At 38.8% G+C, this 26,374-nt stretch overlaps 2 protein-coding genes across 4 annotated transcripts; both read left to right on the top strand.

The window, feature by feature from the left end:
* Nucleotides 1–21: 21 nt before the first annotated feature.
* LOC116315018 (transient receptor potential cation channel subfamily M member 4-like) lies at nucleotides 22–21,712 on the top strand. 2 transcript variants are annotated; one of them, XM_031733173.2, is made up of 28 exons: nucleotides 22–271; nucleotides 1,637–1,698; nucleotides 1,787–1,964; nucleotides 2,568–2,748; nucleotides 3,357–3,526; nucleotides 3,919–4,096; nucleotides 4,558–4,622; nucleotides 4,728–4,961; nucleotides 8,443–8,545; nucleotides 8,636–8,757; nucleotides 8,879–9,178; nucleotides 9,287–9,388; nucleotides 9,500–9,628; nucleotides 15,073–15,202; nucleotides 15,366–15,511; nucleotides 15,672–15,784; nucleotides 15,865–15,978; nucleotides 16,087–16,127; nucleotides 16,219–16,451; nucleotides 16,818–16,930; nucleotides 17,239–17,371; nucleotides 17,466–17,646; nucleotides 17,831–17,990; nucleotides 18,088–18,269; nucleotides 18,507–18,639; nucleotides 18,732–18,795; nucleotides 19,653–19,746; nucleotides 19,912–21,712. In XM_031733173.2, exons 1-28 carry the CDS (start codon nucleotides 185–187, stop codon nucleotides 19,953–19,955), a joined length of 3,792 nt encoding a protein of 1,263 aa, XP_031589033.2. In that variant the 5' UTR covers nucleotides 22–184; the 3' UTR covers nucleotides 19,956–21,712. The 2 variants fall into 2 exon arrangements, with proteins under 2 accessions (XP_031589033.2, XP_039472527.1); XM_039616593.1 differs by lacking the exons at nucleotides 22–271; nucleotides 1,637–1,698; nucleotides 1,787–1,964 and adding an exon at nucleotides 2,202–2,338.
* Nucleotides 21,713–22,677: 965 nt separating this feature from the next.
* On the top strand, nucleotides 22,678–26,374 carry LOC116315017 (sarcoplasmic reticulum histidine-rich calcium-binding protein-like). Of its 2 annotated transcripts, XM_031733172.2 has the most exons (6): nucleotides 22,678–23,464; nucleotides 24,935–25,053; nucleotides 25,240–25,311; nucleotides 25,420–25,474; nucleotides 25,557–25,593; nucleotides 25,689–26,374. In XM_031733172.2, the coding sequence occupies exons 1-6, from the start codon at nucleotides 22,861–22,863 to the stop codon at nucleotides 25,708–25,710; spliced, it is 909 nt and encodes a 302-aa protein (XP_031589032.1). In that variant the 5' UTR covers nucleotides 22,678–22,860; the 3' UTR covers nucleotides 25,711–26,374. The 2 variants fall into 2 exon arrangements, with proteins under 2 accessions (XP_031589032.1, XP_039472554.1); XM_039616620.1 differs by lacking the exon at nucleotides 25,689–26,374 and having other exon boundaries at nucleotides 25,557–25,597.

The following is a 26,374-nucleotide window of genomic DNA, read 5'->3' as shown; positions in this document are numbered from 1 at the left end:
TAGGAGGGATTATATCTGTGAAGCCACACCCTTACCTGTGTGCTGTCTGCACCTAGTTTTCTTTATACACACAGAGAGACTGCAGAGGCAGGCAACAGGGTTTCAATAGTGGGGCAATGGTCAGAAAGAAATTGTTTTAGTCCTTCTGCACAAATTTCTCACTGAGAATGACAGAACAGGAATCATGATCAACACAGGACCAGAAGAAGGAGATAGAGAAGGGGGAGGAGGCGACAACACAGACAATACCTGCGAAAACGAGAAGAGCCAGGTGGGTCGCTTTCCTTAAGATTGTTGCAGCTGTTGTTGTGATATCATGCTGGCATGATAGCAAAAAACCCCACCTCAAACAACCTATTTACCACGGCTGCCAACCCATTTTACATTTTCAGCTCAGTTTTTAAAACCTTACGATCTACCTACAGCCCAGCACATTCAGCAGTAAATGAATGTGTAACCTCTCATTGTGGATGGATTATCTCAGTTGTTCTTCAGACTTAAGTATGATCCGTTTACAGGATCCTGCCATGCAATTGCCCCTTGCCATCGAGAACCGTCGGGTTAACGTTTGTCGAGTGGAAAAAAGTTAGCGTTCATCTTCCAGCTTCACTGTGCTAATGTGTTTATATCATGCTAACCATGTCTGTGTAGCTAGCTACCACGTAGCACATTATTATAAACCACCCTGCCCAACTTCAATAACTCTACAAACAGCGCTACTGTTTAGTTTTCTGTCTTTATTTATGTTGAAAGCTATAGCAGAGCTGTACGTTTTAATTTTTCAGAACGCGGTATATAAACTAGCGACCACACTGGTCATTATCTATCTATCTATCTATCCATCTATCTATCCATCTATCTATCTATCTATCTATCTATCACATTATAATATATCTATTGAAAGCTGAGGTTATCCTGAACAGAGAAGCATTCACTTGTAGTATGATTTCTGACCATTTTACAGACAAAATTACCAAATAAGTCCAAATAAGTTTTTCTTTTTTATTGAGTTGAAGTTAAGACTATACATTGAAGTTTCTCCGCTTTAAGTTCCAAGTAATGGCAGTGACCCACTGCCAACCTTCTTGGAAAAACCTGTCATGCAACATCTGTGCAAGCCTGCAGTGTGTGTGTGTCTCTATATGTGTGTGTGTGCGTGTGTATCTATATGTGTGTGTGTATGTCTATATGTGTGTGTGTGCGTGTGTATCTATATGTGTGTGCATGTGTATCTATATGTGTGTGTGTATGTCTATATGTGTGTGTGTGCGTGTGTATCTATATGTGTGTGCATGTGTATCTATATGTGTGTGTGTATCTATATGTGTGTGTGTGCGTGTGTATCTATATGTGTGTGTGTGTGTGTGTGTGTGTGTGTGTGTGTGTGTGTGCGTGTGTGTATCTATATATGTATATATTAGTTCTGTGTCTGTTTCTTTCATGTCACATTTTCGAAAACATGAAAGTACTTACTATGGAATTACCTACCATCACCAAAAATAACTCCACCTGCTATGAAGTCTCTCTGTCGTAACACAGATAGATATAGATGTAGATATTTGTTTTTATTGATCAATGAGCATCAAGGGTCATTGAGCCCTAACTATTATTGATCACTGTTAAAAACTGCTTTCAGAGTTGGATCCCCAAAACCATCAAGAAAAGAGTGTGCAGCACCTTTGTAGAAGATTCTGTCAGGTACTGTGACCTCGGCCTTTTGATAGTGACATGTCTGTATTTTGAGTTGGCTCTCATAGTGATGTTTTTATCCCTCCACATCTCTCAGTAATGGTGCATTGTGTCAGTGTGGGGCTGCGAGAAATGACCATGCCTCTGTGGCTCTTGGAGACTATTTCAGCACTGCAATTGTGAACCACTGGGAAAGCGTGCAGCACTCCTCTGAACAACCAACTGATGCATTTGGAGAGGTGCAATTTGCAGGAGCCAGCAAGAGGACCAGCTATGTGGGTGGATTTCTTTTTCTTTTCTTCTTTTCTTTTCTTTTCTTTTCTTTTCTTTTCTTTTTGCACAATTCTTTATCTCTAGAGCAGGGGTGGACAACTCCAGGTCTCGGGAGCTGGTGTCCTGCAGGTTTTAGATAGCACCCTGGGTCAACACACCTGAATCAAATGATTAGGTCATTAGCAGGCCTCTGAAGAACTTCAAGAAGTGTTGAGGAGATAATTGACTTAGTCATTTAAATCAGCTGTGTTGGATCAAGGTCACATCTAAAACCTGCAGGTCACCGGCTCTCGATGCCTGGAGTTGGCCACCCCTGCTCTAGAGTCTTAAAGTATTTGAACATGTTTGCATGTTCTAAAAAGCAATGCCTATAAAGGTGAGTGAAATAAATATCCAGACAAACCCTGAGTTGTGGTAAGCAGTACTAAGAATTTTCCTGAATTTTCCTGCTCCTGCAACTGATCAAACAAAATCTGTACTGATTAGATGTCATATTTATTTGAGCATCCTTTGTTCATTACTTTTATTACTTTCATTACTTCTTAAATCTTGTGCATTGCTGACATGTGCTTGTTCCTCTTAATCTGTCAAATCTCTAAACTTAGTTCCTGCGCCTGTCATGGAGCACTGAGCCTTCTTTGGTGTACAACATATTGACAACCCATTGGGGTCTTCCTGCACCCAACCTGGTTGTTTCTGTTGTGGGTGGAAATAGCAGGACACAGATAAAGACCTGGGTACGGGAGATCCTCAGACAGGGACTGGTGAAAGCGTCACAAAGCACAGGTAAAAACTTTATGCATCTGATAGGTGAAAATCATCACATCAAATGCTGCTATGACAGTCTTCCTGACAAACTCATGTGTGATGTTCACCGCGTGTCTGGAATATGTGTGAGCTGTTTGCTTAGCAGAAGCTGTCATAATTTTTTCAATGACATTTAAAAAAAATCAAAAACAATCTAAAAATGTGTCTTAAGTGAACTTCCTTTATTTTTTTTTATTAATTCAAGTATTTATTAGATTTTGCATTTTGTAACGGCAAATACAAAAATGCAACAACCAAAAGCAAGAAGCAAACAAACAAAACAGAACAAAACAAAACAAAAAAACCCAAAAACAGTGAGGTTTTAACATCTGTTGAATTAAGCTCAAATGTCCAAGTCAGGTAGACATGTAGGTGCAAAAATTGTCCCACTGTTCCACCGCAGCTTCCGTCATCAAACCCAGTCTGCAAAAAGTGAAGGAAAAGACCTCCATAGAGTAAACGGCTAAAGGAGGAAATGATGAAAGGACATACCACTATTGGAAAGACTTCTCTGTTTTTCCTATTTGACCCCCAAATCCCAAGCAGTGACTAATGCTTTCTCACACTGATTTTTAATCTGTTCCCAGGTGCATGGATATTAACTACAGGTCTGCGCGAAAGGCTTGGTCGGTGTGTTGGACAGGCAGTGAGAGATCATGCAGCTGCGGCATCTTCGGTCTCTCTCAACAAGGTGGTAGCGTTGGGGATTGCTCCGTGGGGCGTAGTGGAAAAACGAGAGCAGCTGGTCAACCCTCAGGTAGTACAGAGTTTACACATTTCTCAAAGCATTTAGAATAGCTTGTTAACTTTTACTATACAATCTTTTACTGTAAATCTTGCTTAAAGATTTCATTATATTTGTTTTTCAATGTTTTAATATTAGCTGTCCATAATCCAATCATAATGCTTTTATTTCATTGGCACTAATTTCAAATTAATAAGACTATGTGGACCTAACCTTTGAGTGTTCAAGGTCAGGTAAATGTATGCTAATTGTTATTCATCTGGATAATCTTGGGACCAAACTGTATTTGCATCTCGAATGAAAACACACCAAAAGGATGTACAAGTTTCAGGCCTCTAGGACACTGTGGAAACTGATCAAGGCCAGGAAGAAACACTGGAATAACTGGTTTTCTTCTTTTGCAGGGAAGCTTTCCTGTAAGGTACTATGTCCAAAACATATCACGGGAGTCCTGCTCACTGGACAACAACTACCAGGCCTTCCTGCTGGTGGATGATGGGAGTGTGGGTCGCAGAGGAGGAGAGATGGGTTTCAGAGCCAGACTGGAGGAATACATTTCCCACCAGCGCACAGGCATATTAGGTGAGATATTATAATACTTGTTATAATACTTGTTTTGAAAGTGGTAGTCCATTTATGAGCCTATCCTAGTTACTGCACAGGGCGTAACAGGTACACCCTGTACAGGTCACCAGTCTGTCTCAGGGGCAGGGCTAGCACAAAGAGAACCGTTCAGACTCACATTCACACTTTTGGGTCATTTCGAATCACCAGTTAACCTAACCCCACTAACTGCATGTCTTTGGACTGTAAGAGGAAACCGGAGCGCCCAGAGAGAACCCATGCAAACATACAAATGAAGGTCCCAGTCAGATGGTGGATTCAAACTCAGGAACTTCTTGCTTTAACGCAACATTGCTAACCACAACACCACTGTTTAATCAAGTAAAAAAAAAAATCACAGGGTGCACCATCTGTATCTTTGTTAGTTGCTGTGCTACTCTCATTAAGTTAGTGTTAAAAATAGTTTTATCTTTTTAAAGGAAGTGGCAGCATTGACATCCCTGTTGTTTGTATGCTGATATCAGGGGATGCAGACATGCTAAAGGTACAGTCTCTGCTTTATATGTTGATTGATAATCACAACAAGTGTTGCGATTTGATACTCAAATTGTGTAAATATTTATTTCATGGTTTTTGTAATGTCTGTCAGAGAATGGATCTCTCTCTGAAAAACTCCATCCCCTGGCTGGTTCTGGCTGGCTCAGGGGGCTTGGCTGATTTCCTGAGTGATGTCTTGGAGAACCTGTCTTCAACTCCAGCTGTGCCGTCCTCTGGTGAAGGCAACAGTGAGGCGGGTCCCAGCGTGGATCTTAAAGACAGAGTGGCAGAACGGTTTAAGAAGCATTTTCCTTCAGAAATACAAACTGACAAACTAGTTGAACAGGTGAGTACTGAAGCTTTTACTTTGGAAGAATTGGAGGAAAGATTTTCGGTAGCGCTTTGTATTACAACTCGTTAATAACTATTTCATATATTATAGGCAAGGCAAGGCAAGTTTATTTATATAGCACAATTCAACAACAAGGTGATTCAAAGTGCTTTACAGAGACATTAAAAACAAAAACATGATTTGAATTTGATTAAAACAAGCAAACAAACAAACAAACAAACAAACAAACAAAACAGTATATAAAATCAAATATCAAAACAGTAGATAAAATCAGAACAGTAGATAAAAAGTAGGTTTAGAAATTTAAACTTAAGTGTGGATTTGGTGCTTTATTCAAATGCAGCTGAGAATAGGTGAGTCTTCAACCTGGATTTAAATAAACTGAGTGTTTCAGCTGGTCTGAGGCTTTCTGGGAGTTTGTTCCAGATATAAGGAGCATAAAAGCTGAATGCAGCTTCTCCGTGTCTGGTTCTGACTCTGGGGACTGATAACAGACCGGATCCAGATGACCTGAGGGATCTGGAAGGTTCATACTGGGTCAGGAGGTCACTGATGTATTTTGGTCCTAAACCATAAGTAAAAACCACTTAATATCAAGTTATATCATGGTAGAAACTGTGGTTACAGTTCAGTAATATTTTCCATTAAAGGAAGTAATATTTTCCATTAAAGGAAGTGAAGGGATAATAAGAGCTCAAAAACTGGAGGTTAATAATATGGAAATACAGCTCTGTAATAATGTGGTAAGTTATTACCACCCAATTACCTGGATGTATTATCATCCATGTATAAACTATGCTGTGAAAGACGGTCTTCTAAACTCCTCTGCAAATCGAATGTATTCATATGTATTAATCTTTTAAACTTAATTATTAACATTTTGCATAAGTGTTTCCAGTTCATTACAGACTTCCTGATACTTGTTTTATTCAGCTATCATGACCATGGTATTAAAATGCTGCTTATTACATAGAAACTGCCACAGGTGTTTCCTGGTAGTCATTACTATTCGTAAGGTTGTTTTAAAAGGTTATTAACTGGCTATTACAGGGTTTGTTCGGGTGCTTGAAATCTTTACAATGCTTGAATTTTAATATTGTCTTTTCAGGGTTTGAAAGTATTTGAATTTCAGATGTGGTGCTTAAAATTGCTTGAAAGTGTAACTGTATTTTGCTGTATCTGAATAGTTTTCTTATCAGGTAGAGAAATGGATGAATAAAATTAACACGCCTTGAGGTTGGCGTTTTACTGAGTATTTGATGGAAAACGACAATGGTGGAGTTTGCATTCTCGAGTCACAAGATAGCTGAGTCCTCGTAAGCAATTACGGATACGTCTATGTAACACGTTAATTTATAAAATTATTCTTATTATTTTGCTAGCTATCAAACTCGCTAGTGAAATGATTGAAATGCTCTGAGTGTGATGCAATACGCGCTAATATAGTATTTAGTTATGACACGGTGATTTATGGAATATGCTGTGAACTTAGCTAACATTACTTAGCATGTGAGTTACTTTCCTCAAGAGAAAGCTTTAAACGTTAACCCGATACATAACTAGCCAACTTAAGGCTTAAAAGCGAAGTTATCACCAAGTAAACAGAATATTGTTTATATTTCTGTGTATTGGTGCAGCTTTTTCAGATATTATCTCGGTGCCTTTGGCAACACCTAGGGGGAAATAATGGTAATATCATCTATTTGGGCACAAAGATTTTTTGTGCTACAGAAGTTTTTCGGCTTTCATTCAAAATCTGTTTATTGTGAGCACCTACACATTAAACAGCTGTAACATTGTAAATGGCTTCAAGCGCACACTGAGGTCTGTAGGGGACAATCAGCCACTGAGACAATAGAAACATTTATGTGTTTTTGTATATAAATGTTTCTCATAAGAAAGAAGCATCAATATCTGATGAGAAGACTTATTAATTTGGGCTTGCTGTGTATTATTTTTGTGGTTTTGGTGCAGTTTTCTTGTTTTGTGTTTTTTTTTTTTTTTTTTTTTTGTTTGTTTGTTTTTTTCAAGAGTAGGTGAATATCTCTAACAAGTTGATTTGTTTACATTTGCACATCTTAATTTTTAAGTGAAATGTGTGTTTTGAGTTTATACACTACATTCGTATTAGTCAAGCTGTTTTAACAAAGGAGGAACAAAGGTCTTTACGTTAGCCTAGGGTGATTTGTTTTTATTTTCACATGGTCTTACTGAGGTGATGCGAAGTGAAACATGTTTTTGGTAATGTGCTGGAAAAGCTTGAAAATTGACCTTGAAAGTGCTTAAAAAGACCTTGGATTTGACCCTGAAAAACACATATGAATCCTGCTATTAATATGTTATTAAATAGAAAGAGGCAGTCTTGCATTTTGCAGCTTTGTTTCCTGCTCATTACATAGAAATTACCAGCAATATTGACAGGTAATTATTACACTTCTTTATGTTAGCTGTATTATGTTATTAATGTGTTATTAAATGAAAACAGGCAGTTTTTCATTTTGCAGCTCAGTTTTCTGCTTATTATTCAGAAACTACCAGATATATTGCCAGGTAATGACCACATGTCTTGAAGTTAGTTTTAATAGGTTATTTATATGTTATTAAATTGAAACAGGCAATTTTGCATTTTGCAGCTCTGTTTCCTGATCCACTACCAGAGGTAATTGCAGAACTGATCCACTTAACAAGCAGCTCCTATATAATGATGTCAGTAATTGTATAACCTTAATCTAAATTGCAATAGTGTAAGTATAGTTGTGCTGAAAATAGATAAATCTATTATTGTTGAATGTGAATCAAAAAAGTGACATCATAGGTGAAAATAAAGGAACTGTGGACAAAGCGGAGCAAAAGACTCTTCTGAATGGGTTTAGAGCATCAAGAAAAGTGTGGCCAGTCAAGGAAGTAGCAGAGATTTTTTATAAAAGTTCTAAAATCTGTTTGTTTTCAATCAAACATGAATAAAAACAATAAAATCATACCCCAGTATGACCAGGGAAGAATACAAAAATAGAATAAATATCAAAACCTGTATTTAAAAACTCCAGAGCTGTTTGCCAACTGAACAAGCAAAATTTCCACAAGCTCACAGCTTGCCAAAAATAGCATAAATAGTATAATAAATCCTAGTACAATCCTAAAGTCTGGTTAAAAGTTGAAATGGGCAGGCAGCATTATCACACATGAGGAAATCTCTACCGTTTCACTCTCAAGATACTGAACTCTGGAGGTAACCCATTTTGGCATCTGTGTTAGTTATTTATGTTTTTTTGTTTGTTTGTTTTGATCTTTTCTGCTTTGAAAACATTGGCTAGAAAAGTTACAGAGAGTGCATAAAACTGACTGACATGAGAGATGCTTTCAAGCAGGTGCTGTAACATCTGTGCAATGTACTTCATCTCCTACATCTTGTCCTGTCATCTTGCAACTGTGTGTCCAACATTCCTGTTTCCTTTTCCCCGTCTTCTATTTCCAGGCTTTTAGCATTTACCAGAATAGAGGTTTGATTATGGTCTACCACGGAGAGCACGAGAGTCCAAATGACTTTGACACTGTCCTGCTTAAAACACTTGTGGGAGGTATATATAAGTAGACCGTAATTATACATCATAACAGCTGCAACCCCTTTTTATCCTTAATTTAATTTTTGTCGTATTTGTCTTTTTTAGCAAGTAAGCAGCGCGCATTAGTTGAGGCCAACCCTTATAGTGATGAGCTGAAGTTAGCAGTAACGTGGAACAGGGTTGACATTGCCAAGAGTGAACTGTTCAATGGTGACATCCAGTGGAAGGTGAGGAGGGGAACAGATGTGTAATATTAAGTTTGACAGATAAGTCAGTTTAAATGTGATTATTTGGCATTATAAATATTGACCTGCCTTAAAACATGATCTCCTTCCTCCAATTAAACAGTACGAAGATTTGGAAGACTCAATGACAGATGCGCTGATCAATGACAAACCCCAGTTTGTTCGGCTTTTCGCTGAGAATGGTTTGAACATTGTGGACTACTTAAACTATGGCAGGCTGGAAAGCCTCTATCGCTCTGCACCAGATGGGACCTTGCTCTATCAGCTACTACAGCACTGCCTAGAGGAACGGCTGGGAAATATGGCATCTGCACAACCATCATCAGAACAACAGGGTCTTTCCTCAAAGGTGGTGGCAGATAACAATGAGAGCAGACCAAGGAGGAAGTTTACCCTTTTTGAGGCGAGTTTTCTAAAATAATAAGTTATGCTCAAGTAGATTCATAAAGAATGTGAAACAAATCCAAAAACATACTCTTGTGCTTACTGTTCCATCCACCTGTTTCCTCAGGTGTCAGGGGTGCTGAAACACTTAATGGGTGATGCCTGCCAGCCTTTCTACTATAAAGCTTTAGGCTTACAGTCATCTTCATTCAAAAGGACAGCCATGAAGGTACTCTGAACTTTTTAGAAGAAGCAGGCAGTGTACTTGTGGTGACAGTATCTCTTTTTTACATTTGGACTGATAATAGTTTTTTTTATTCTTTTTTTTAATTCATCCCAGCGTGCCACTAAGATTCTGCATGGAGGTTCCAAATATCACCAGCAGCGCTGCCCCCATCCCTGGGCTTCACTCTTCCTCTGGGCTGTACTGCAGAACCGCAGTGAGATGGCCCTTTTCTTCTGGGAGATGGTAAAGGCTCTGAGACAAACTTAAAAAAGTATTTTACTTGGGGTGGATAATTTTTGAGCCCCCTGTTGAATTTGTAAATTTGCTCACTTCACACAGTCTTTACTTTTTAGGGTACCGTATTTTTTGGGCACTTAAAATCCCTGAATTTTCTCGAAAATCGACAGTGTGCCTTATAATCCACTGCGCCTTATGTATGAGTTCTGGTTGTGCTTACTGACCTCAAACCGATTTTATGTGGCACACGGTGCTCAAAAATCTGTCAAAAATGTTTTAGTGCGACTTTGGTGCTACGAAGCCGCACGCTTATTGGATTGTCGGAACATTACGGCTACCGTAGTCAGGAGCCTCGAGGAGTAATCTGCGTTCAAACTCTGCTTCAGGTCCCAAAGTCAAACGAACACTGCAGCATCACTGTCTAAATTCTTTCATGTTTAATAAAATGATCAGTGTTGCTGCTTTAACAATTAAGTTTAACATTCAGACATCCAGGAAAACAGAAATTAGTAAATTTAACTGAGTTAGCAGTTAGCAGGAGGTTAGCTCGCTAGTTTCCACCTAAACATGATATACCATGTTCTGACTTAGACACAGCTATGTTAGCATAACATAAACCCAGCGAAGCTGGAGTATGAATGCTAACACTTTTCCACTCAATAAAAGTTAACGTGAGGGTTCACGATGGCTAGGGACAAATGCAATCACATGGCAGGATGCTGTAAATGGACCAAACTTCAGGCAGGAGAACAACTGAGATAATCCATCCACAATACGAGGTTGGTTATCAATATACTGCTGCATGGGCTGGGCTGTAATTACATCTTAAGGTTTTAAAAACTGAGCTTTAAAATGATTATTGGTAATAAAATAAAATTTGTCCCGAACCTTTGGAAACCCTCATGTTAACTTTTATTGAGTGGAAAAAAGTTAGCGTTCATTATCCAACTTCACTGTTTATATTATACTAACATAGCTGTGTTGCTAGCGTTTACGTAGCACATCATTATATACCAGCTAGCCAAACTTCAGTAACCCTACAAATGTCACTGGTGTTTACTTTCCTGTCTTCATTTATGTCGGAAATGATAACAGAGATGTATGTCTTAATTTGTTTCGGAAATCCCTCAGTCAGAACATGGTATATCATGTTGAGATGGGAACTAGCGAGCTAACTTCTAACTCCATTAAATTTCATAAATTAGGTTTTTGTGGATGCCTGGATCTTAAACTTAATTGTTTCACCTGGTAAAGCAGCAACGCTGATCATTCTATTAAAGATGGAAGGATTTAGACAGTTTTTAACTCTCAGTGATGTCGCAGTGATCGTTGGACTTAGGGACCTGCAACAGAGTTTGGGACCAGGCACAACTAATGACGTCAGACTTAAAGACTGAATAGTAACAGCTGTTGGTGCCATTATTTATTTATTTTTTTTAAAGAAAGAAACAAAATGACTGTAATCTGTCCTTGGTCTGTAGCTCCATGCAAAATCTACTCTATGGGTTGAAGATGATCATGAAAAGCCTAAAACTACACAGGAGGAGCTTGTTAATATTGTGAAGCCAGTTGGGATTACAATCACCTATAACACTATTGAAAAGATGCTATTATGGATTGAACTCTTGCAGCACCTGGAAGGTTCCAGCTCAATAAGGTGCTGTATAGACCTATATTAATTTACCAGCGAACATCTAAATGATTTAGAGAAGGCTTGGAAGAAAGTGCTGCGGTCAGATAAAACCAAAAGCCATCTGATTTGAGCTGTGTTTCGAGGAAGAAAAATGCTTTTTATTGCCCAAAGAACACAATAACCACAGTCGAGCAGAGAGGAGGAAACATTATGCTTTGAGGCTGTTTTGGGGCCCTAAATGACCTCCAGCTGACCACAGACTTCATGAGGGTGGCTCCAACATACTCCAGTGGCCCCTGCACTCTTGGTTGGCAACATGGCTTTTGCCATGGAATACCACTGGTGCCTGCTTTTCACAGATGAGAGCAGGTGGTCTAAGGAGTCATATTTATGGAGGGATGCACAAACCTCTACAGGCTAGGCCAGGGGTCTGCAACCTTTTCCACCCAAAGAGCCACTTGGACCCGGTTTCCACGCAAAAGAAAACACTGGGAGCCGCAAATACTTTTTGACATCTAAAATGAAGATAACACTGTATATATTGTTTTCTACCTTTGTCTGAAGAACTAAGGTGTGCTGCTTATGAAATCCATGAAGTGCTACAGAGAAAATTACATTTTATTTATGTAATCAACACATTTTGAACTCTTAAAGAAATATAACAAAAGCAAAGACACCCAGCTGAACTAAAATGATCCATGTAGCAAACAAAAACTGTTGTGAGCCGCCACCCTTATATCGCCTTTGGGCTTTTGGAGCCTTGACCTGACTATTAAAAAATAATTGGTAAAAAAAAGCTCTATGCTGCTGAAAAATGAAAAATAGATATTTGCAAAATTCTGCCTAAATATGTATTTTACCTTGTTAATGCATGCGGCGGGGGCGTGGTCTGCAGCGCCGCTGCAGGGGAGGCGGACGCACCTGAGCGGCACCCGCAATCACGCCCGCCGCCTTAAAGTCTGTGCTCTCTGCTGTTGTTGTTGGTGGTGTGTGTCGGGCTGTGAGCTGCGAAGCTACAGCCGGCTGTAGGCGCGTACAGCAGCCGTGTGTGAAAAGTGGTCAATAAAGAGATGCTGAAAAGCGCGTTCATGCAAACATCGTCGGGTCTGCCGTGATATGTTTACAATGGGACTTCTGCTCCTGAACCTCTGCTCACAGTGTCTGCTAATCGGTGCTGTGCGAAGTCAGTTTACGCAGGACTATAAGCTGTCATCTGTCGTCTGTGAGGCGTGAGCAGTGTTTGTCTTTAACATAGTTCACGGTGGAGAACAGCTGCTGACATAATGTGGATCCGAAGATCCATAATTGGCCTACCTGGGGTTGAAAGTTTCGATAAATGCACGGTGTTTCGGCGGGAATACCGGCTTCCGCGAGTGTGACGCTTATATTGAGCGAGGAAAAAATAATAGAATATAATTTTATATTTATATTTCAATATCACAATAATCTTCCAATTTAGAACTACAAGTTTAAAAGAACTAACATAAATAAAATACACTTCAGCGAAATACTTCTAATTTATTTTCCCAAACCACGCGGAGCCGCACTATAAGGACTAAAGAGCCGCATGCGGCTCCGGAGCCGCGGGTTGCCGACCCCTGGGCTAGGCAGTAGGGTTGGGCGTTATGTCAAAAATTTCCAACCTACAATCGCCAATCAAATAATCGACAGTGTGCAATATATTCGCGCATGCACAGACTTTTTTGATGGGCGGAGCAATGTAATCATGCACGGACTGATTTGCGTGCTTACAACACAGAAGAAGACCAAACATGGATGAACTAATTCCTAAACAAAAAATAAAGTCGCTAATTTGGGATTTCTTTGGCTTGATACTGGATGAAAGAAGTAAACCTAAGGATGTAACCAAAGCGATGTGCCGCTTGTGCAGACATATAGTGCGATTAAAGGACTCAAATACAACTAACTTGCATGAGCATGTATGTGTCCACCATCCAAATTTTTTTTTTTTTTTTTTTCTGAACATAGGCTACTGCCTTTCTTTTGGTTATGAGTTTGAGTAAATTAATCTCTGAATTGGGGCGCACACTAAGGAAGGTGCATTTGCTCGCAGATGAAAGAGGGGGCTGTTAAAACAGCGCTATTAATATTATATTTTTCTGTTGACTGCTTCCATTAGCTCCATCATTATTAGCAAACTTACTCATGGGCAAATAAATAAATAAATCGCCCTTGTAAAAACGAACTGAGCCATCGTCGATAGTCGATATATTCAGCACTTACTGCACTTACTACCTTTTAGGACTGCCACAAACGATTATTTTGATAGTCGACTAGTCACCGATTATTTTTGCATTTAGTCGACTAATCAGATCATGCATCCATTGGACGTGAAACGTACAGCTTATTGCACCAGCATGCATCTGCTCTTATATAACTTTCATTAGTTTACAGCTTGAAGTTTTTAAGGGATGTGCTAACTAAAAATAAAGACAAGTTGATAGTTTATTAAATTTTAATGAAATTTACTGATTCTCTTGGCGGTGTTTAATAAACTCAGCCGTCTGCTCTTTGCCCCCTAAAATATAACAGGACATTGGAGTAAATTCGTGACCATCTCACACTTCTGTTTAATCAGTTCTGTTTGATGTTTATTCAGCTGTGTGAAAACTATAACTTTAATCTCAGCCAAACCGATTTACTCAGGAACAAATAAAACACTGAAAAAAGCCAAACAATAACATTTTTACATTATCTAAGTGACTTATATATCATGTTTAACCTGAGTAGCCAAAGATCGCGGGGGTCTGAAAACGATTTGCCAAGAGTTCGCTGTTCTCGCTGGCTCTAGTGAGCCTTGAACCCCGGCTATCTATCGAGCTGGTGGGTAACAGACGTCTCCAAAAACGTCGGAGCACTTTTGCAAATATGTGATGTCTTGATAAACTGAGCAGATATTTGAAGTTTGCACAGCTACATTCTCGACTGAAAATATCTTAAAAGTTTATTTTGTGACCCAGAAAGAGTAATTAGGGTAATATTTAAACTAAGTAGCTGCCGCCATTGTTGGAAACTGGGCCACGCTATGAATTCTGGGATATGCTGGGCCATGAAGGATACACCTGACCTGATTCCCTTCCGCTACAGATCGGGTAGTGACACCTTCAAATCTGGGGAAATGAAGGACACATTTTTCGGCCGCATTTGGAAGCGTCTTTGAATTTGGACAGCCTTCATCGCGACGCTGTAACATAATCGGCCTACAAATGCGGCCTCCGAAGAATGCGGCCCCTGAATTTGGACACAGCTACGATCTTGGGGACTGCTTCTTCTTCTTCTTCTTCTTCTTTGGGGTGTAACGGCAGCTTACACTCTTGAATCCTACTTATTCCTGCATCTTTCAGGATCTTGCAAAGCTTCAAACGACGCGTCGACTATTTAATTAGTCGTCAACGATTTTGATAGTCGGTGTAATCATGACTAGTTGACTAATCGTGGCAGCCCTACTACCTTTAGGTATCGGGATGATATCCTTGGACTCATTATCAGATGTTATGCTGGTGCAGTGGATAATATGGTGATTATAAACTGGCAGTTACTGGAGGATGAAGGAATTGATACCACTGAGTGGTCCCCATGCTAACCTAGGATCCTGTCTCCCTGGACACATTTTCTTTAAATTCAGTTAGTAATTTTAATTTCCATCAAACATTTTGGCATCCTTTCATTCCTAACACATTACTCAGTCCACATCAATACAGATATAATTTTTCCCTATTGAAATCTAATGAGTTTTCAAAGTGTTCCTTTAAGAAAAATAATCAGAACATATATTATTGCTTGCTCTCCTTTCCAGGCAGGTGAGGCAGTCCTGAGTGCTCTTGGTGGCTGTAAGATACTCAGAGAACTGTCCAAACGGGAGGATGAGACTGAAACCAAACTTTCCATGAAAGAACTGGCGCAGAAGTTTGAGAACCTGGCTCATGGTGAGACAATAACTACAACTGTCTGCTACTGTTGATGTTATAATAATTAGATATTAAGTTTCACAAAGAGCCCTTTGAATTTTCCTTTTAACAGCTTATGTAACACATTAATAACAAACCTATCTAACTCTTTGTCATGTGTCTTGTGTCCACTTTACCTCAGATATTTTCAGCTCTTGCTATCGGAGTGATGAAAACCGTTCTTTCAGCCTGCTGATTAGAAAGTCTCATTTCTGGGGTCACAGCACCTGTCTTCAGATGGGTGTGAGCGCTGATGCTCGGCTTTTCTTCAGTAATGATGGCGTACAGGTGTGTCATATCTTTAATTCATGTTGTTGCCATGATTTCAAATAGCAGATGAGTATTACAAAGGAAATATAGCATGATATTTCTAAAATAACAAAACACTTGATGTTGAGCCAGTGAGCTGCTGTTGATGGATAAGGACTCAGTTTCTGTCCTCTTCCAGTCTCTGCTGTCCCAGATCTGGTGGGGTGATATGAAGAGGAACACAGAGATTTGGAAGCTTCTGCTCGCATTCTTCTGCCCCATCCTCTGCTACACCAACCTCATCTCTTTCAGGTAAAATTTTTAATTTGAGGTTTGTAAATTATTTTATTAAATATTTTTTTAAACATTTGCCACATTTTTTTCTCCCGCAGGAATCAATACGATCAGCAAGAGGAGGAGAGGATGCTTTTTGAGGATGAGCTGGATCAGGACAATGACAGTCTTTATGGGACCACTGTCTTCTCTTTCACTGACATCAAGCAGCAGTAATATTTCTACCCGCACTCTACAGTATTAATATGTAAAACATCAGTTTGTTATTTATTTGCATTAGTCTACTAATTTACTTTAAAATGTTTTTTTTAATATGTCAGTGAAGTTGACTCAGAAGGTCAAAAGAGTGATGCCATTAAAGGTGAGTCCTGTTTAAAGAGTCATCTGATTCTTGCTCGATATGCTGTCATTTTTAGTCACCTGCTTATCTGTGTTTATAATCTTTGATACAGGCGTACCCCAACGACCACCACAAAGTCCATTCATAGTGTCACGCTGGCGTCAGTTCTGGTATGCACCGGTCACCTCATTTCTGGGCAACGTCCTGATGTACTTCCTGTTTCTCTTGCTTTTCGCCTACGTGCTGTTGGTGGATTTCAAGCCCCCACCCCCCTCAGGTCCAGCTGCCACTGAGTGTGTGTTGTACTTCTGGGTATTCACGCTCGTTTGTGAGGAGATCCGACAGGTGAGTGAAGAGACACATCTTACTTAGAACTTTGTTCGCCAAAATGTTTAACTGTATAAAATGTGAAGTGAACAACTGAATGCAGCAATATCCACTTAATTGAAATCTTTTTTTTAATTGCACATAGTAGAAAGAGACAATATGTGTGTCATTGGAACACAGTGGTTAACATGCTATCGTCTCGCAAGCATTAAGTTGAAGATGGACACAAAAATAAATAAACAAAATTAATAAGCTTCAAGGTGCATGTGTAGGCAGGTATATAAACACTATTATCATACTAAAGTATGTTGATAGTTTTTGTTATTGTAGTTTTTGTTTTCTGACGATCTGTTAAGTTTATTTATTTTTTTTGTCTTCTTCAAGACACTTTTTTTGGGGACGACCTGGACTCAAAGTTTCAGACTCTACATTCAGGATGTGTGGAATAAATGTGATCTCACTGCCATCAGCCTGTTCATTGTCGGACTGATTTGCAGGTATGGACAAGATATAAAAATGATATCTTAATCTTAGATTGCCCATCAAAAACGTTCCACAACACTACAAACAGTTTAGTTTGTCATTGCATGATTGTAACATTTATGAAAAGAACAGTATTTGTTTTGTGGTACTTGTTTGGCTTCTTAAGTGTGTCTCAAATAATTTTCTTAATACTTAGTTTTTAGTCACTTAAATTTAAAACATTTCCTCAGTTAGCAACCAAATGTCACTGGTTAATTTACAGGTTTGCCACCAGGTGGTGCTGCTACCTCACTGATTCAGCATTACTATGCTTGTGTTTCAGGATGTTTCACCGGTCACATGAATTTGGCCGAGATGTCCTTTGTTTGGACTACATGGTCTTCACCATTCGCCTCATTCACATTTTTGCCATTCACAAGCAGTTGGGACCAAAACTTATCATTGTAGGAAATATGGTGAGAAAGTTACCATCAGTTGGCATTATACCAGGAATACGTGTTTAATAATACAATGTCAGCAACAACATGACAATTTCCTCCTCTTGTTCAGATGAAGGATGTCTTCTTCTTCCTCTTCTTCCTGGGTGTGTGGGTCTTGGCGTACGGAGTTGCCAATCAGGCTCTGATCTACACCTACGACCCAAACCCGAATCGCATTTTTCTGAGAGTTTTCTACATGCCATACTTGCACATCTTTGGATACGGCTCTTCCATCGAGGAAGAGATGGATGGTAAAAGTGTTTGTGCAATTTGCATGAAAATAAGAAAATTGTTATTACACTGAAATCAGTTTTAAAATGCTGCTTTTTTTCTACTGCAGCTTTTTAAAATTCATCACAGAAATTGAGGGGTTTTTTTTTTTTCTATAACTGTAACCCTTATTTTAACCTTTCTCTTATCTCTATTTTGTGACAGTGGGCCGGGAACTAAACTGCACAGACAATGTGACTTTGATTGAGAGCGGTGAAGAGCCGTGTAAAAATCAGGAGAGTAACTGGCTTGTAGTGATTCTGCTAGTCGTATATCTCCTGGTCACCAACATCCTGCTCATCAACCTAGTCATTGCCATGTTTAGGTAAAGAACAAGTCTTTTATGGCTTATCTGAGGCTGCATTCACAAACTGAATGGCTTAACTTGACTCAGTGGCTCTGATCTGCTTGTATCCACACAGCTACACTTTCTCTGAAGTGCAGGAACACAGTGACACCTACTGGAAGTTCCAGCGTTACAACCTGATTGTCGAGTACCACTCCCGTCCTTCTTTGGCTCCTCCTTTCATTATCCTCTCACACATCAAAGTCTTTATCAAGAGGATCATCCACAAAGTGCCCTCTGTAAAGATCCACCACTTTGGTCAGTATTGTATCAGCAGTCTTAGTTCACAGTAATACAATAAATTTATTAATTTAATAAAGTTATTGCATTGATAACAGTTGCTGCCTTGTTATCACTCAGTTGCTCACTAAAAGTTGCACTGTCTAAATGAGAATGGGCTCTTTTTTTATTTGCAAACTGACCTCAGCTTAGCACTGAATAAAACAAAAACTGAGTTGAAAGATAATCATTTCAAACCTTTGTCTTTTCTATCAGTGTTAGACTTGGAACCAAAGGCAGCTAACAGATTATCAACGTGGGAAACGATTCAGAAGGAAGACTTCCTGACTGCTCGAAACAAGATCCAGAAAAGCAGCGACTCAGAAAGACTCAAACGGATGTCTGCCAAGTGAGCACACCTTCATGCTCCACTGTAGCAGCAAAATGAGATGTTGATTCCATCATTCTGAAGAAAATGCATCTTTGTATTTTTTCATATAGGGTAGATGATGTGCTTAAACGTCTGACTGAAAGCAAAGAGTTTGAACACAGACTACAGGCTCAGGTAAAACAGAAGCATTTTTCTGAAGCTCTCACTTTGTCATTTAATACCCTTTGACTCATTCCTCATACATATGTAGAAATACTGTGAAAGAGCATGTCTGCACAGTCAAAGTATTTTATATAGAGATTAGAGAGTATAATGACAGAAAGATAGAACATGTGAAAAACCCCTACTATAAAGCAGAAAGTCAGTTTAAGTTGGGTTTATGTAAAGTTGTTTGTTGGCTGAGGTCAGAGATAATGTGGGTGATGGTAAGTAATGCATATTTAATATTTTGGAGAAAAAAGCCAATAGTTTTGGTTGCACATTGGTTAGAGTGTTAGAAAGTGACAAATTGTGGTCTTGTAGAAATGAAAGGTGAGTTTTAGTAGGGCTGGTAGGTGGATTTTGGTCACTAGATGGAGCCAGGCAAGCAATCTCTATTTTATCTGTCTTTGAACTAAGCTAAGCTAGGCTTTGCTGCCCTCATGTGTGTCTTTGATGATGCAGTTTCCTTATTCAAGATGATTTTCTCCAGTAGGAGACATAACAGCTTTTAGCACAAAATCTTTTTTACTCTCTGAGCTTTCCAATTATTAAAATATTACTTTATGTTAATCGTCAAATGGGACTACATAATATTTATTTGATATAAATACTGAAATTAAACAGATTATTTCAATCTGTTTTGTGTTTCGTTATAGACACAAAGACAAGACATGCAATGAACAGAAAGCTTGAACACATATATCTCTGCCGTTATTCATTATTGATATCAATAAAAATAAGTCATCCTTTTCTCACTTGGTTTTCATTTAGATTTAAGAATAAATCTATTCTATTCTGGACTTTTATGATATTCTGCTCTTTCTTCTCAGATGGAGCATTACTCAACTGTCCTCAACTGGGTTGTGGATACTTTAGCACAAGGAAGTACAGTCAAACCTCCTCGTCCCCCACCTGCATTACGAGGTACTTCCCAGAACTTATGAAATCAGTTTTGCTTACAAAACAGCCTGCATGTTGAGAAAGTCACACTGCTTTCACTCGGGTTTTTTGCTGCCTCATTTGAAAATATTTATTGTTTTTACCTGGAGGCCTAATTTTTTTTCTTCCTCATCTTCATCCATCATACAGATTCCCTCCCATCGTCTTCCAAATCAACTGGATTTCAGCCTTAAATAAAAGAGGTTCCTTTCAATTCACTTCACTTTAGGAGGCAAAAAAAAGGAAAGAGGCACGTTCTCATTTGACAGCTTCCACCACCACGATCCTCCCTCAACTGTTACATTAGAATATAAACATGGATACAGTGCCAGATACTGCAATATATTAATATATGATATACTACTATATATGTAGTATATCATAAATATATTGCAGTAAGTAGGCAGATAACATGACATCTTCATTGCTTTCGTTTTGAAAGCGCTTACTAAATCTTTTACATTGTAGTCGGATTTTCTGTGATGTTGTCTATCAGGGGTTATATTAAGCGCACATTAATACTTTCTTTTGTTCCGTTACACTGCAAATATGGGCCGTATTTTTGTCTGCATTATTGTTTTCTATTTAATCAAGTTTTTATGCAGTATAATACATTTATTTTTAGTATGAGAACAAAAGAATTTGTTGCTGAGAGTTTGGTTAAAAAAGCATGCCACAACTCATGTGGTATGTCTTTTGGACAAATGAGACCAAAGTATTGATATTTTGATTATTTAAATAATTTCAGAGATTTATTTTATTAGATCATTATCTAGTTATTATGTTGTTGTAGAGAAATTCTTAGAAGTGAAAGATGTGTGCCTGTTTCACGTGACTGCACTATACAAAAAAGGTTCCTTCTCTTGTCTAATTCTTGGCACAAAATCAAAGTGCAGAGTGAGCAAACACATTCCAGACAGTGTCAGGCCTGTCTGGTTACGTAACTTGTAACACCAGCCCTACAAGTTATGTAAGAAAAGAAACCAAGGGTAAAATGTAGGTTTCTTTCGAATTCACGTTTTATGCAGATGACACAATTATCTATTGTTCGTCTACTCGATTAGTACAAACACTTGAATTCCTTTAGGCAGTCTTAGATGTTGTTCAGTCTCATTAAACTTACTTTGTTTCATTTTCCCTTTCCTTCCCTTTTTGCATAACTGTGATCTGCTCTTTTAAAACCTACCAGGGCAGCACCTAAAGAGGCTGTATACTGTTTGTTATTGTGCTTTATGTTTTATCACTAGTTGCGAAAATTATGTACATCACTGTTCTCTGTATGCTGCTGCTAAGTGGCCATTTCTGAATATCCCCTTCTCTGTATATAATTGTTTTTTAATCTAGAAATGTCTGGTCGAGGGCACCAGTTTAGGTCACCGAGATGAGCAGGTGACCATATGCCATATGGCTGAAAGCACCTGGGCTGGGATCAAATCTGACCTGCAGCGCTTTGCCACGTCTTCCCCTTACTCTGCTTTCCTGTAACTCTTCACTGCACCTATCTAATAAAGCCAGAAAAAAGCCATGTGTCTGTATATGTAAAAACCACAACCAGTCTACGCTTTCACAATATTATACAAATGTTTGTCTCCAGGGTCAGAATGGAGTTGTGAAAAGACATTTTAAAATATCCTGTCCCCTTTGTGCTGCAATAATCTACATAAGAAGTTCAGACTGTCACAACTGATTATCAGACTCGTGATGGGGGAGTTTAAGTCCATTTTAAAAAATGTGTGAGAAGTGTGAGCTCTTTGGGCCAGTTTGACTGCTTTTAATACCACTCTTGTAATAATGTTTGCTTTTTTGTGTTCACCTGTCTGGACTGGACTGCATTAGCTTTTTCTTTGTGCATTTGCTGAAACTTCTGCTCTGCTCTTTGCCAGGTATGTCTTTAAAAACAGATTAAATCTCAGTGAGACTTGAATGAATAAAGAATAATAATAAAAAAATACTTTTGACTGTGATCACTTTAGTAAACTTGATGAAAGAAACTATTATTTGTCATTAATAAATACATTTTTTTAATTGTGTGCACAATGTGGGATTGTGATAGTTGGATCTACTATGCACATAAGTGTTGTGGATAGTGTTAAAGAAGCATGCTAGTTCTGAGTTTCAGTCTGCCATGGCTCCATTGAGGGTCACATAGTGGAACAAGCTATTGAAGGAGCCTTCACTGTAAATAGTTAGCTGCGTCACCTGTCAGTTGCAGGAGGAGCAGCTCACACTGAGAGGCACTGTCATCGCTTTCAGCCTGGCTGCTCTCTGCAGTATTGTAGCTGACTGTGCGTGTGGACTTTATAACGCTGTTCTCCTCCTGCTGGCTCCAAAGTTTAAAAAAAAGCAAAAAGACCAAAAAATGCTATTTTGGGAAGTAAGCACATGTTCAAAGTGCTTTCCTCTCCACTTGCTTGCATGTACATGCACGTCTGCATGATCCTTACGTATTCTCATTTGCTTCAGCAGTGGCAAGAAGAAATTAATTTTGCTGTGGACACTATTTTTTGTTTACACTAAATTAAATAGCAGATACTGAGAAGAATACTGCAAAAATGTGCGAACCATTAATCTAAAAAACCCCACACATAGTATATTTATCAAAGCTCTGCTTCTTTCCTGAATAGTTTGGGAGCTATGACAACAAAAGCTGTGTATAGAACCATAATTTTATCTTCAAATTATGTAATTATTGTAATTTCTAATAAGAAAAAATATTCTTATTTTTGCCCCCCTCCTGCAGTTCAGTAGCACCTTCCCCCTCCACCACATGCATACACTCACCTCTCTAATGCTCTGTGTTAAGGGCATCAGGAGCATTCTCGCCATGTGCCTCTGTCACTCAAATACACACAGCCACACACAGTCATGTTTCCACTGTGTCCTCTGTGTTCCCAGCACAAGGCTGGCACACTGCTCTCTGTGAGCACACTTCTTTTCAAACAGTCTCTCGGGAGCCTGGGAAAAAGACCTGAACACTGCCTAAATCTGCTGCGCCTTTAGCAGCTTTTTGTCTTCCATCGACTGTTTTGGTTTTTGGTGGAAGAATAAAGTAACCAGAATAAGACCGTCTTCAAGTTCCAAAGCTGCATTTCTCCCAAGATGGCACCTGTAAAATTTTGGGTGGTAGGTCTCCTGCTTGTGATGCTGTGCTCATCCCAGGTCCCTTTCTCTGCTACTGTAAGTGCCCAAGACTTGAACGAACTGGAGGAAAGCCTCCATGATAGAAATGCTGAGGAGGCTGAAGCTGAAGAAAGTGAAATGGCTGAGGTTGGTGAAGGGAATGAAGAAAAAGATGAAGACTCAGATGATGATGAGGTAGAGACTGATGAAAAGGTGGAAGAAGAACAGGAGGATGAGAAGGAGACAGCAGAGGAGGAAGATGACAATGCTGATAATGAGGAAGAAGATGATTCTGAGGAGAACGGGGAAGTTGAAAAGGAAGAAGGTGGTGAGGGTTCAGATGAGGATGATGCAGAAGAGGAAGAATATGAAGAAGAATATGCAGCAGAGGAGGATGAAGAGGAAGAGGTGGAGGCAGATGCAGATGAGGAGGAGGAAGTCCCAGCTAATAATGAGGAAGACGACAAGAAGGAAGCAAGGCAAGAGGGTGATGATGAAAAAACTCAAGGAGAGGATGTAGATGAGGAAGAAGCTGACAGTGCTGAAGAGGATACACATGAGGATGACTCTGAAGATGAAGATGGTGAATCACACTTTAAAAAAAAAACATGCACACATTTTGAAACATATTAATGGGTGAGCAAGATACTAAATAGTGCAGTATTTAAAGTTACAACAAATAATGAGATTTTTTGGAACCCCGCGAGTCACTCTGTACTCTACAGTAGCTCTCTGACATTGTTCAGCTTACTAGGGTTACTTTAGGAACACTGTCATACATATCAGTCCTAAAATAGACTGGATTATCTGTGCAATAGCAGGAACGCAACAGTATCTAAACCAGCTATTTATTGGTGGCCAGTGTAGCTTTTGAGACTTCAAACAAGCACCAAACATTGAATACTTTGAGATTTGTCCAAAAGAGGGTGTTATAAAGGGATTTTTTTTTAAATTTCAGTCATTGCTTCATGCTAGAAAAAAACATGACAACAAATGATATTATGGAAAAACAGCACCTGTAGGAATTTTAGCTTTGTTTACAATAAATCTACTTAGACTATTTTGTAAAAACAAACATGTCACATGATGTTATGACAAAAATATAATACAAAAAAAGAGACCATCTGTGCCATAATATTGCATCAAGCAGAATTACACGTTAGACACGTAACTTCTAAATAAATGGCAATAATCAGTACTCACTAGAAAAGGTCTTTTTGGATTGCACAGTACAGAGGCTCAAAAGACCCAAAGTCACTGTACTCTCAGCGGTTAACTACAAAAAGGGTGAAAAAGTGATGAATGAAGTTGTAAATTACTGCCAAATGAATTTAAATCATCAGCACCAACACAACAATTTGGAAACCCATGTGAATACTTACGTTTTGATACAGTGAATCAGGAACGCATTCACAGTCTTTCACTTGTTCAAAGGCCCTTGAAGGCCAGGAGAAACAAAATTTTCTGGTCTGATGAAAACATAGATGGAAATCTTCCGCATGAATGCAAAACAGCATCACCTGGCCAATACCATCACAGTGAAGCATGGCGGTGGTAGCATCAAACAGTGGGGATGGTTTTAGTAGCAGGAACTGGCAGTTGTGATTGTTGCAAAAGGTGTTAGCATTGGCCAAAGGTTGTGAATACTTTTGTAAAACTTATATAATTGTATTTTATTTCGATAAATTTGCAAGAATTTCCTGCAAAATCTTTTCAAGACATATAAGGTTATAATCATATATTTATTTAGACAATTTAATGTTCTACAAGATACAGTTGGCTCTATTCCACAGCGTGTCTTGTCCTGTCTTCCTCCCCTCATTCCCAACCAATCAGTATAGCTACCTCTCAATTTTCTTCCTGTTAGTGTTTTCCAGTCCAGTGTCACCAAAGCACTTGCTCACAGGGGATCATTTGATTATTGGGGTTTTCCCTGGTCCTTACGTTATATTATATAGCACCGTTGGGCAACTGTTGTTGTGATTTGGACGTATAAATAAAACTGAATTGAAATGAATAGAATACAGTTCCTGATTCTGTGCACCATTTACAGATGAGTCTGAAGGTAAAGACACAAAGAACAACCAAGGTGACTCAGATGAAGAGGAGGGAGTTACTGACACTCCACAGTTCCACTCTGGATCTTTGTGTAGTGTTTGCTCCATTTGTGAGGTAACCCCCCCCCCCCCCAAAAAAAACCAAAAACCAAAAACAAACATGTAATGGAAATAACAGACTTTTTTGTGAATCTGCCCAGTAATCACACATCATTATAAGTCCTGTGTTCTTGATTTGTCCTGACTATATACCATATGCATGACTAATCACTCTAAGTTGTGGTTCGTTCCCATCTTGTAGCGTTGCTCTAATGACTGTGCCAAGTGCCCGTGTGAGGAAGGAGATGAGTCTGATCACTGCGAGCACTGCCAAGTAAGCATCTTGACTTAAAAAGGATTATAACTGCTGTAATAATAAACAGCACTTCATTTTGCCCAGTTCCTCTTTGCGTTAATCCTTTTTGTTTGTTTTGTTTTCCAGGGTTGTTCAACTTGCTACATTTGTCCCATTCTTTGTGACACAGTTTGCACACCGGGTAAATGCTAGTTGTGATTCTCTGGGTGTACTGCTGTGTGTTCACAGATTTCATTAACTTTGGTTTGACTTACATTTTGTAGGTGGTCTTGTTGATGAGCTGACTGGATCCCTCTTTCAGTAAGACTATTCATGTTTAAAAACACAGTGATATTTTTAGATTCATTATTGTTGCACTGTTGCCTTTACACATAGTTTTGCTTTTGTTTCTACAGGACTGTTGCCTCTCTGCTCTGAGCTCCTTGGGAATTATGTCCATTTGCTTTAATGTGAAACTGCTCACCAGACTTCACCACATCCCACACAAACTTTCTATGAATTTTGCAAACAAAAGCAAAGACATATTTATGTTTTAAATGATACTTAAAACTCTCCTGTAAGAGATGATTTCTTCTTTTCACTCTTTCTCCCCTTTTTTGTCTTTTCATTATTTCTACCAAAGTCCCAAAATTTGATAAAGTAATCTTTTTACTTATGCCAAAGACATTATGTGATTGTAAGGTTTTGGAGTTTTTCTAACTGTAGATTTAGGAATTTGGGGAATTATTCTTCTTTTATTGCGAGAAAGGGCACAATTTGACATTTAGCTTCACAATTACATATCGAATTGAAAAACAAAAATAACTATTCTGGTTTCAGAGATCCAGCTGGATCTAGAGACACAGTTTGTGCATGGTGTTAATGGAACGCACACACAGACACACACACATGCAGGCATGCACACAGACATATAGGAGCTTGTCATGAATCATGCAGTCAAAAAAGATATATAAAATATATACATTACCAGTCAAACGTTTGGACACACCTTCTCATTTAATGGCTTTTCTTTATATTCATGACTATTTACATTGTAGATTGTCACTGAAGGCATCAAAACTATAAATGAACACATGGAATC

This window comes from Oreochromis aureus, linkage group 8 (genome assembly GCF_013358895.1).
Source record: "Oreochromis aureus strain Israel breed Guangdong linkage group 8, ZZ_aureus, whole genome shotgun sequence".
In the NCBI taxonomy this organism is placed as follows: Eukaryota; Metazoa; Chordata; class Actinopteri; order Cichliformes; family Cichlidae; genus Oreochromis; species Oreochromis aureus.
This window is presented reverse-complemented; position numbering and strand designations above follow the sequence as displayed.